Raw genomic sequence first — 12,603 nt, 5'->3', positions numbered from 1 at the left:
GGGTCCACATGAATGGATTTGTGACATGCAGTTTGACCAGCTGTATTGCCCCATCCTTGCCCCAGGCAGGCTTGACTGCCACAGATGCACACGTTTTATATTAAAAACAAGGACAGGTTACTTAACCTCACGTATAAACTGGGGGTGATTTTACCTGCCCGACTCGTCGGGCTGTGTGAACATCAAATGAGACCCTTCATGAAAGAGCTTTCTCCCCATAAAATGCTGCACAGGTGAAAGATTAGGTTATTGACAAATCTTTAATTCTTGGCAAAATACTCAACAGATTATTTTTCTCAACTATGTTTGCTGATTTTTCACATTGAGACTCAAAATGCTAACTTTGTGTTTGTAGTTAAATTTTTGGTTGATTTGTAAATTTAAAAAAAAAAGTAGTTTGGTTGATTTTGAAAGAATGCTGACAACTATAGTCACCTAGTGCATTATAATCATTGCGTGTTTCATGTGTTAGTGTGGCTCCTACCTTTACAAAGTTGATCAGCAGAAATTAAATAAGCATCATTTTGAAAGGACATTGATCCTTTATGTTTAAATAATAGTATTAGTAGAGTTATCAGGAGAGTTTTCTTAGCAACCATTGTAGTAGGTGGTAGGGAGAGAATACCTATTGTCCCCAAGGCAACAAGAAAGTGATAGCAGGTAAGCCCTTTAATTCTTGGAGACTGTCAACATACAAATAGGTACATTTAAACCAAATGCTCTTATGTGAATTAGTGCTAATTAGTCCACATATATTCTTAGTCCTCATGTAGGCTCTCATGTTCACCATTCAAAATATATGCTTTTGATCTTGTGCTTGTGACTTTTGTTGTGTAAGTTATTTTCAAAGGCCTTTTCTTGCTTTTAGACTCTGGGTGTTGAGAGATAAGGGAACGGTTTGTGTTGGCAGAGTGAGGCTCCGAACCTCCCTGGTCCCAGGAGCTCTCATTCCTGTGTACGTGTTACCCTGGAGGGAGCTGTCCCAGAATCAATATTTGCAGAGGAAATCTCTCCCAACCAACTCATATTCTGATCAGATAAAAGAAAAAACTAAGCTCAGAAATCTAAATAACTGCTTCCTCCTCCTCTTACCACATGAGTTGCACCAGGAGGAGACACAAAGAGAGAAACTGCCTCCTTATTTATTCCTTGACATTAATCTTTGTATTGAAGGGCCGTAGAGCTCTCCCGTTTAGCTGACTATGTATTTCATACATGAGACTTCATGGGGAAATCACAAATCCTTTTAAGCCCAGTATAAATTAAGTCTCTGTTCTCAACTAGTATATAGGAACCACTGGCTAAAAAGCATTTTTGGAATCATAATTTTTCAGTATTTCCAAGAAAATAATGTTATCTCTGTGTTGGGGGAGACCGAGGTTTTTTCTTCGTGATCAGGGTGCTGTGGTTAAGAGTCCCCCAGAACTTAGAGACTCTCTCCACTACGCTGATTGAGATCGATGGCTGAGTTCCCTTTGCCAAACCCCTTAACTTGCTTGTGCTTCTATTTCTACTCTGTTAAACAAAGTGTAATGCAGACAACAAGTATTGAGATCTTCCAAGGCATGACCAGAAAATGCAGCACTATTGTTGGGGAGAAGCTAGAACTATATAGGACTGAACTTTTATCCCAAGTACTCTCTTGTGTTAATGTCTTCCCCCCTTCCTTCTATCTATATGTATTAAGAATTTTGCCTAAAACTCAAAAAGAAATGTTAACTCTCAATCCTGAAATTGTATTTCATTGTTCTGCATGTCCTATTTCTTAGTATAAAAAGGTAAAAAGAAATGCCTTTACCCCAGAGTGTTATTGTTTTAAAAACAAAAACATGAACTTAGTAGGTAAAAAATATTCCAAAATTTAACTTTCTTCATTTTCATCAAAACTTAAACTTGAAGGAACAAAAATTCAAGTAAAGTATAAATTAAGTGCCAGGGTGTCCTTGGTCCTTCACGTGGGTGAAGTCGTCTCACATGGGTATCGAATCGATTGTCCCCTCCGGGAAAATGACTCCCCCTTGCAGGGTGAGGAACGAATTCTTATATTATTTCAGTTAGCTAAGTGGACTTCCTTACTTCTCCAGCCCATTGATTTTTAAGTGGAATTTAGGATGTTATTCTATATTTTATGCTTTCCTTTGCATTCACCTCTAGTTTAGCAGAGAAAACATTAGTGTTTTTCTTTATTCTTAAATTTCCTCCTAATCTGGCAGCAGTAGCAACAGGGGGCCTTCTTTGAACGAGCATGAATGGACCTTTTTGCTGGAAACAAAAGAGCTTCTGCCCACTTTCACTGCTCCCGCCTGGACTTTCGATGCTCAGCTGGTAGGAGTTATCCTAGGTATCCACGGAGTTTAACAGAATCTCCCTCCCGTCTTTTTTTTTTTTTTTTTTTATCAATAGGCATCAAAGACGGGGCTTCTGGGTCACTGGGGAGCAATTGTTCCACCCAGTAGTAGTTACAGAGCTTGGACTGTGCACGGCGTTTAGGTGGGCGTAAAAAGCACGCAAAAGCAAAAGGTACAGGAGATGATATTTTTAAAAATACCAAGCAGAAATCATAGTTTTTAAAAGTACACAAAACAATGCAGACTGAATCCAAAAGTACAGTGGGCGACCTCACTATCAGTGGGGTCGGTATGTTTTTGGCCTGGGTTGGGGACTTTTTGGTCTGCCTTTGATGGAGAGGGCTAAAAAGAATAAATGCTACGATTCATTGGCAAATTGTGTCCATTTTGTCTAAAAATACCGCTCAAATCCTCCGCGTTTCTTCAGCTCCTTGCCGCCTCCCTTGTCTGAGCCAATGCCATCTCTACCCAAGGTGAGAGCAAGAGTCACCTAACTGGTCTCTCTGCCTCCTGTCTTGACTCTCTTAACTCTGTTCTCCACAAAAAAGGCAAAAAGAACTTTGGAAAAATGCACCAAATCGTGCAATTCCCGATTTGAAATTCCTTAGTGCTTCCCCACGTTCTTAAGCTAAAATCTGAACTTACCGTGGCCGTACTCTCTGCAGCCTTGTCTCATAGGATCACTCTCGCCTGCCACAGGCGGCTCCATCTCAGCCCAAATATCACCTCTTTATAGAAGCATCACCCCTTGTCTCCTCTCCAAAATGACCTCTCACACGTGTTTTTCTGTCATTTCCCCATTTATCGTGATCTTTAATTCCACTTTATTTTTTACAAATTATTGTTGTTATTGTTATTATTAGTTGTAGTAGTAATTGTTCATTGGCTGTTTCCCCAGGTAGTATGTGTACTTCATGAGGTCAGGGCGTTATCTGTCTTGTTCACAGGAATAACCCAGTGCTAGGCATATCGTTGATGCTCAATAACTATTTGTTAAAATGGAAGAGCAAGCTGCATAAAGAGAAAAATAATGAAATCACTGTGCTTGTGTCCGAGTTGGGTACAGTATGTTTTGGTGTTGAATGTCAGGGTGAAGTTGGAGATTAGGAGGAAGCTAGAGGGCTCAAGGAAGACCTCCGGTGATGAACAGAGTTCACTCTTGATAAGATAAGCAACACATAGGCCAGAGCATGGCACTTGTTGTATTTTTTGAGATTGATTATTTTGGCAGATGTGCCTTTACTGGATTGTATTAGGGAGGCTGGAACCAGGGGCTTTGTGATAGGTTATTGCACCAGCCCAGAAAGGGAGACAAGGACTTGGACAGGGAGATGCTGCGGGAAGGTGGGAGAGGGGGTAGACTCAAGGCTCCACGGCTTGGAATTGTGTGGTAGCAATGCATTGAGCAATCCAAATACAAAATATTGTGCTTCCTTTATTATATAACGCTAAACTATTAGACCAAAAAAAATCACAGTAAAAAATGACGTTCTCACATGAACTTAGTAGAGGCCTTCATCCACACCCCAACTCCCCTTTGGGCGAAGCACAAAACTGATATGTTGATGTCCTGATAGGTTTTGGTGAAAAGTAAAATGAGATCAAAGTTTTCCCAGCCACTGATTTAATAAATGAGAAAATCTGCATGAGAAGTGCCCAGTGCCATTGGTTAAACTCTTCATCCAAGAAGTAATAAACTAGTACCAATATTTACATTTTGTGATTCTACCTAACGTTTTTACCTCTCAAATTGCTACCAGAAAGAAAATTATCTGAAACAGTGTTCTTAGGATGCTGTGTGTATTTAATACCGCTCTTTCTTATTTATTTAAGCGATTGGACAAGATGAGGAAAGCAGCGACAAACCTGTAACTGTGGCCGAAGCTGACAGTGTTCCAGATCCTCAGGTAGGATCAGTTCTGGGCCAGCCCCTCGCTGTGCCTTTCTTTGTGTTAGTGCAGGTTTGATATGTTTTACCTTTTGTGTTTTGTAAAATAGTCATATTATGAGAATAAAGTGCTTATTTTTATAGAGAGATATTTCATCAAAAAAAGGCTTTATAAATCACATTTATAATTTCATTCATGGGGAAGGGACAGGTAGGGAGACATATTCCACTTCCCAGAGAAAGCAAGGAAAGTAAGCAATGACCAGGAGAGAGCACCCCTCGGGCAGACCATCCCCTGGAGACAGCCAAGGAGGCTCAGCTAACAGCACAGCCGGGGCATGGCCAGACAGGTCAGCGCGATGCCTCACCGGCCAGGATTCAGTGCCAGCCCCAGTATCATAGCATGGATATGCTTTTAGTAGCAACTTACCTCCAAACACTATTGCAGCATAAAAACTTGGACACCCTAACGCTGTGAACTGTTAACTTTATGTAAAAGCAGAGCATTTAGAGGTTTTTATTGGGGACAGCAGGAAGAGAAACAGCATGAGCGACTTTCTTTTGCAAGTCCCTAATTTAAAGACATTCTTTTGCAAGTCCCCAGTAATTCAACTCTACTTCTCAGAATTTTACCCCCCCTTGACACCCAGCTATAGCATTATGTAACATAGCTAAATAGCTGGCTACCTTAAGCTGGTTTCTTAACCCTTTTGAATTTTAGATTACTCACCTATAAACCCACCTGGCAGGATAGTTGTGAGGATTAAAAAGAAAAGTATGTAAGATAACTAAGCCACTGGATTTTATTATATATGAGGACACGAAAGAAGTGGGTCCAGGTGAGTCTACTAGTTTGAAATGGATTGTGGCATGTCCAGAGCAAAGGGCTGATCTACCCAGGTAGAAAAATCTGGCAGACTGTATGCTCAGGCAGACGGTGGAGAAACTCTGGGAGCATGTGAGTCTTTGGTGAGCCCTCTGTAGAACAGGTAGCTGTTCTGTTCTACAAGACCCTGCAAAGGAAATGGCCTTTGAGGTCTGTGTCAACAATATCACAATATCAAGCTCATCAAGATGTTTACGTTAAGTATGTGCAAACTTTTTGTATACTTCAATAAAGCCAAAAAACAGGGGGAAAGAATCTTAGCTTGGCTAACCCATCACATCTCCCCTTTAAAGTTCTGAAACTGTCCAGAATAATCACTTTCAGGTTTTCAGTCAAGATTGCATTGTTTGGAATTGTTTTGCTATGGTAATGATTCAAAATGCTGCAATCCACAAGTTCATTCCGAAAGTACATGTCAGGCTTCCAAGCACACCCAGCAGGGATTCCTTTCTTGAAGCTTTCTTAAATCATTAAGTCTTTAGTGAGACAGATGCTTCTAAACTTAAATCGTTATTTTTTGTTTGAACTAATTCTGTGGGCAGAAGTCTGTCTTGATGCAGTTTTATCTCTTTGTGTATCTCAAAAGGAGACACAGACCCCGCTCTTGGAGATTTGGGGGTTTTCTTCAGCAGCAGTGACATAATCGCACAGGACATACAGAGGCATGAAATCATGAAAGCAGTTGAAGCCAGTGAGTCTATTAGATTAGGAACAGATTCTGTTTAGGCTTGAAAGTCAAGAGTTAAGTTCACCAGGCGGGATGCACAATCACAGTATCATAGGCCTCGTCTGTGTTGGAAGGAGGCAGCCATCACCCCCTGATGCATCTGAGAAAGCTTTTTCTGCTACTGCAGAAGCAGCACCAGGTTCTTGCCTTGATTCTGCAGGTCCATCTACGCAGACACTCTGGGTAGAATCCTCAGGAGTTCCAGACATGTAAGGCGAGCTTAAAGAAAACGTTCAGATTCCCCATCCGCTATCTAGGCAGAATTAGAAATAGATGTATGTGTGTGCTTATGGGTGTGTATACATGCGTCCACTTTTATTAATTTCTTTTAAAAATATGTTTTTATTGATCTCAGAGAGGAAGGGAGAGGGAGAGAGAGATAGAAACATCAATGTGAGAGAGAATCATCGATCAGCTGCCTCCTGCACACCCCCTGCTGGGGATCAAGCCCGCAACCCAGGCACATGCCCTGACTGGGAATCAAACTGTGACTTCCATGTTCATGGGTCTATGCTCAACCACTAAGCAACACTGGCCGAACCACTTTTATTAATTTGATGTTTGATGTATGCACATATAATTGACCAAGCACCTATATGCCAGGCTCTATGGTTTTTCACATGATTGCAATCTTCACTCCAGAGCATATTTTAAACAAGTTAAGTGGAAATTGTTTTTTTCATTCCTTTCCCATATGGGATGAAATGTGTCACTGTGGAGAAAAATGCCCCTAGGCTGTTGAAAACATTGGGTGTATGAAGGGGTAAGACCATCACTAACCCCAGAGAAACTGGCCTTGTACAGAGGTTTCCCACCTACCAGAAAACTCCAGTTCTCCCTAATGTGTTGGTTCCTTTTTTCCTTTTCTTATTAAAAATCTTTTCTGCTTAAGAAACACCGTGCTTTAATGCGTGATGTGTGGGCAGAGTGGAGAGGAGTGCACGCAGAGTTGAATTTGCCTCCTGGCCCGTCTTCCCTCCTAGCCGGTGCCTGTAGGCAATTCTTTATGTCTCTAAACCTATAGGTTCCTGTAGGGTAGCATCTGTGTCTTTGTCATGAAAGTGTCCCCATCGTGCTAGGCAGTGATTAGCATGCTTGGTTTTCATCTGTGTAAAGCGGAGATATTAAGAAGTTGTCATGAGATTGAAATGAAGCAACATAAATTATGCCGACCATACTGGCACGCAGAGGAGCGTCCGAAGGCCAGACGTCCTTGGTTCCTTTCCTGGCTCTGCCACAGCAGCCTCGGGCAGGTGACTCCACTCTCCTGTGGCCCACGGTCCTTTTCTCTAATAGGATTGAGAGTTAACACTTATGAATGCAAATCTCCATCTGTACCAGGCACTCTTCTAAGCTCTTCATTATTATTAGTGTATTTAAACCTCAGAGAAAACTCTGTGAGGCAAATAATATAAATATCACCACTTTACAGATGAGCTGGTAAGTGGTGGGGCCAGGAATCAAACCTAGGCCGTCTGGCTCGGGCATTCTTGCTTTTAACCACTGTACTAAACTGCCTTCCTAGCAGCTGTAAAATGGGGGTAAATGTTGGGTTGTTTTGAAGATTAAATGAGTATATGTGAAGTAATTAGATCGGTGCCTGGCATGTAGTACTCAAAAAAACTCAGCGTCATGAGGTGTCATCATCGTCATGATCATCTGTCACATTGCTTTTTGGCCTGAATATTTAAGGTGCCTGACGCAGCTGGGCTGCAGCAGCGCTCTCTACCTACCATTATGGTGTCTTCACATACATAACCATTCTAGTCCTTTCACTCGCTGTAACTCTTTGTGTAGGACTAAGGATTAAAGAATCTTTATCAAAATGTGCAGACTTTTTGTCAGGTCCCAGTTTAAGGGTTCTAGTGAGACCTTCAATGATAATTTATAACGTGTTGAACGTTGGAAATTCTCCCATTTGTTCAGGTGGCCATCGACCACTGGATTTGGTCGTTATTTTCATTATCCTCCATTGGAATAGATTATTTTAATGCTAAGTGCTGATAACTGTTAATTATACAAGTTAACTGACAAATATTTGATGATTCATTTATCAGTAGCCCAAGAGTAACTTTTCCTTAGTAGGTTGAAGAAAGCTCTTATTTAAGTCAGTGATAGGTACCATAGAAAACAGATGGTCCTTTTAAGTCCTTTATGCTAGAAGTGATTAGAATTCACTTATTCAGTTGTTTTACTCCTTTATTATCTGTCAGCTTTGCTGCCCTGCTCGGCAGTGTGATCAGTAATATATATAGATCTGATCTGTAATTTCTCTCAGGTCAGAGCAAGATAAAATGTTGGTGACCTCTCTGTTCTAGTCTGAAAGTTCAAGGAATCAGATATATGTGATGAATGAACCCCTTGTTCAGTGAATTATGTAAAAATATAATGTATTTAGTTTCATCAGAAGAGAAAATTATATGCGTATAGTAGACCAAGAAAACATTTGAGGGAAATCACAGAAATAAATTTCATGTCCTATGGTTTCTGCCTGCTCCCAGCATGCTCGGGCTGGATGCAGTATCACCTAGTGTTTGTATAGGATGGGTGCTCTGACCAGTGTTGAGGTGATTCCACAAAGGAGGAGAACCAGAGGAGTGACCCACCCTGGATTTGCATTGCTTCACATGTACAGTGAGGGCCTGGGGGTCAATGATTGATTTCTAAGGCCCTAAGAGGCCCCAGCATATCGTATTATTTTCTGTGGTGGAAATAGGCACAGATAATTGAGTAATGAAATGTACCATCCCAACCCATCAGTGTTTGATTCTGCCATTTGGATTTTCTGTTTCGAGTAGCAAAAAAAATTCTTTTGTGACTTTCTAGTCAAGATTTAATTTTTAAAGAAATGAATCTATAATGTAATAATCAATAAGAATTTGTCCAAATACCCTAAATTTGTATGGCCTAGCATTCTGTAATTGTAAAAGTGCTTCATAAAAGACAGCCTCTTCCATCCTGGATTTTCCCTTGATAGCAATCTCTGCATGCTGTTTTTTCTAAGTGATCTTTAAAGTTACAATAATGCAGAACATGTTTCATACATAGAACTGTGCTCTTTCACCTTTTGTCAGAAAGGTGGTTCATTTATCATTGCAGCTTTTCCTAAGGGAATCCTGTCCAAGTTTCATTTACCGCTGAAAAATGAGCCCAACACTTTTATGACTCCATTTATAAAGGAAACAGACTTTTCATTTACATTCATAACATTTCTCTTCTCAAATACTGAAAATCATGAATAGTTTTAATGATACATTACACAGATTTTTTTTCCAAAGCAGACCTTGGCATAAGGCTCTTTGATAACTCTTCTGATGTGAACACATTAATCTTTTATTTTTTTTCTGGCCTAGCAGTGTTAGGTAAACTGTTTATAATTAATTTCATATCAATAAATTAAGTAGTCCAGGAACGTGAAAGTCTGGAGCAAGAGCTGTTAGTTATCCTGCTTCTCCTGCTATAACAAAGCTCCTAAAGTATATTAATAAATACATGGGTTTTTGGAATTAAATCACTAAATTGTGGAGCTTTGAAAGGGACCCCCTGAAAACATCTGGTTTAGTGTGGTGCTTCCAAAGAAGGCGGCCTTATAGAATGATATAGGATGTATGGGCATTGCTCTGGGCTTAAAGTACCCCAGGGCAAAAAGAAGGATTCATAAACCTCCTGTAAGATTGCTTAGAATTGATTATTGTGTGAAAATGCATCTAGGAATTATGCAGAACCCAGAAAATCAAGACAACAGTATTTCTTTTTCAATTATAAGATGATTTAATTATAAATATGAAATAAGTCAATCTGAAACCCATTTTTAAAAGTAACAGCATTTTATGTTTAAAATACATAATTTGTGCACCCAAGTATCAGGTTCTAATAAAAATGTATTTCCTTAAAAAAGAGGAGTCTGTACTTCGAATCCTATGCATATGATATGAAGAATGTTTAAGGTTCCTTAAAAACTTATGTTTACACAGAAACCAAAAAAGATAGCCAAGGTCTCTTAAATTTCCTCCACTCAGCCCCACCCTTTTATTGCTGATGATGTCATCGGTTGTTTTTTTAAGGGGCCCACAAACAGAAGGAAAGGCTCTCTCTTCACATTGGAGTCCAGGGAGCTTAGCCCAGTTGCTTTGGAGCCTGTGCTGGAGAGAAGGCGAAATAGGCTCATTAGATAGCTGTGCGTGCTGCCCCCCGCGCCACCCCAGCCCGCCCAAGCCCGCGCGTGCCCTTTATTCATCACGCTGCTGAGCAGCCAGCCAGGGCGCAGGGCCTGAGCTGCAGGGTCATTGACGTCCTCTCTTCACTGGCAGGACAGAGTATCTAAAACTGAGGATGACAGGGATGGTCGGCATCAGTGAATTTCCTAGATAACAAACTTATTCCTTCTAATGTCAAAAGATTTAAACAATGTTCATCATTTCCGTGTAGAGATTTCAGTGAGTAGTTGCCTTGCTTTCTTAACGTAAAGGAGGGTACCTAATGTCACTCGTCGTCTTTTACTCTCTGCTACTGATCTTAAAAGAATCTTAAAAAAAAAAAGCATTTTCAAGGTTGGCCCATATATTTAGCATTGTTTCAGGTTTGGGGCTCCGTTAAAATGCTGACAAACAAAAGTACATCCTGCAGAGGACGGCGAGGACAGTAACGATGGGAGCGGAAAGCCCAGCGCCCGTCGCGAAGCTCGGCAGCCTCACCCCGCTTTCCTTGCTCCGCTGCTTCTCCCAGTCGGGGCTGACCGACCGCAGCCACGGCCCGTTTGCGTACAGAGAGCACCGCCGGGCCCAGCTGTGCTCTTCCATCCACGCGTGGTCTCCTGCTGCTTCGGCACTAAAACTGCAGAATCGGGCAGTTACCCGAGAGGCCACGCGCATGGCCCGCTGAGCCTAGAATATTTACGCTCTGGCTCTTTACAAAAAAAGTTTGCCAACCTTTGCTACTGAAAACGACTTCTTTTCTCATGCCCCCAGCACCTTGTCACAGTCCTTACTCTCAGTTAATAACACGACTTCTTATTTTTCTGGGAAATAGAAGCCTTCAGGAAAGAATGTCCACATGTCCCACCACCAGATACGCCAGCCTCCCTGCGTATCTACCCTGGACTTCAGCTTCCCTCCTCTTGCAGTGAGTGACATAGCAGCAGTCCTGGCTCTGTCTGAGAGTAGATCTCTGCCGCCTTTCTACTCAAGGACCTTCCTCCTGAAAGTGCCTTCTCTCTCTCCTCAGTCATCAGATTTCCCTCCATACTGGGTGATTTCTAATGAAGATAAATACGCTGGACTCCCCCTCACCTTATACCGGCAAGAAGCAAAACTCCCTCCGACATCACTCTTTAGCTAGTGCCCCATTTCTTGTAACAAAACTCTTTAGAAGAGCTGTCGCTCACTCTCCGTTGAACCCAAGCTAAGGATTTCCCCCACCACTTTTCTCTCAGAAAACCCCAAAAGCTATTTTTAAAGTCACGAGTTACTTTCGTCAAATTCGGTGCCAGTTATTTTGCACCCCTCCCCTTTGATATTTCAGCAGCATTTGATACCGTTTACCCCTCCCTCGCCATTTACCTTCTCCACCTCTCACCAGGTTGTCCTCCTGGAGCCACTCTTTCTTGGTCTCCTTTTCTGGCTACTCCTCACCTTCCCAATGTCTAAACCTGAGACCCAGCTCCTGGATTTCTCTTCTCTGTTTATATCACTCCATTGGCAACCTCACTCATTCCTCTGGTTTTCAACACCATCGACACTACGATGACTCCCAAATCCCTAGCTCCAGCCTGGACTTCTCCCCTGGCCCTCTAGACTGCCGTTGCCTGGCAGCTCCACTTGGGCGTCTAATAGGCACATTTCTTCCCAGACCTTTTTTCCCCAGGCTTCCCATCTGTAGTAAATGATAATCCTACCTTTCCAGTTGCTCAGGCCAGATATCTTGGAGACAAAATCTGTTACCCCAACCTTTGAAAAACACCCAGATTCTAACCACTTTCCTGCCATCTCCACCACTACCACAAGTTCCAAGCCATTTCTTGTCCGAAGACCAGTCTCCTAATTGATCTTCTAGCTTCAACTACTGGTCCCCACCCAACAGTGTTTTCTCAACACAGAAGACAGAATGCTCCTGTTAAAATCTAAGTTGGACTATGCCAGCCCTGTGTTCAAACCTTCTATAAAGATTTCCACCTCATTCAGAAAAAGAATCGGAACTATGTGATCTGCTCGAACCACACCTCTGACCAATCCCACCGATCCCGCCCCCTTACCAATTTCTGCCTCAGCCATGCCATTCTCTCTGCTCGTCCTTGAATCTATCAAATACAGCCCAGCAAGCCTCAGGGCCCTTGCACTTCTGTTACTCTGCCTGGAACACACGTCCTCACTTTTTTTTAGGTCTCCATTCACATGTTATCTTTCTACAGAATCCTTCCCTGACATTTCTGTCTGAATCCTCCACTCATCCCATTGCCCCCTTGCCTTGCTTTATTTTCCTTCCTGTCATATCCTGATATTTCATATCTGTATGCGATATAGTCCACATCCCTTATTGAATATAAGCTCAATGACACGTGGGACTTTGTTTTTTGTAGTTGTTGTTTACCACTATGTCCTTAGAACCTACGGTAGACCTTGGCACATGATTGTTGCTCAAATAAAATCTATTGAGTGAGTGAATGAAAGAATGAATCATTGAATAAAATAGGGATGTATATGGGGAATGCCATAAGGGGGCTATCATAAATATTGGTATTTAGATACTTGAAAGGTTG

The 12,603-nt window shown here is 41.7% G+C and overlaps 1 protein-coding gene across 1 annotated transcript in view; it reads left to right on the top strand.

The window, feature by feature from the left end:
* The window catches only part of RAPGEF5 (Rap guanine nucleotide exchange factor 5), a 192,152-nt gene that overhangs the window by 90,760 nt on the left and 88,789 nt on the right, over positions 1 to 12,603 (top strand). The window contains exon 8 of the mRNA XM_081147885.1: positions 4,182 to 4,255. Within this exon, the coding sequence (XP_081004011.1) occupies positions 4,182 to 4,255 (74 nt within the window). The remainder of the gene's footprint in view (positions 1 to 4,181; positions 4,256 to 12,603) is intronic.

The sequence above is a fragment of the Miniopterus schreibersii genome, assembly GCF_964146895.1.
Source record: "Miniopterus schreibersii genome assembly, chromosome: 9".
NCBI lineage: Eukaryota > Metazoa > Chordata > Mammalia > Chiroptera > Miniopteridae > Miniopterus > Miniopterus schreibersii.
Note: the sequence above shows the minus strand (reverse complement) of the source record. Positions and strands in the feature narration are given on the sequence as shown.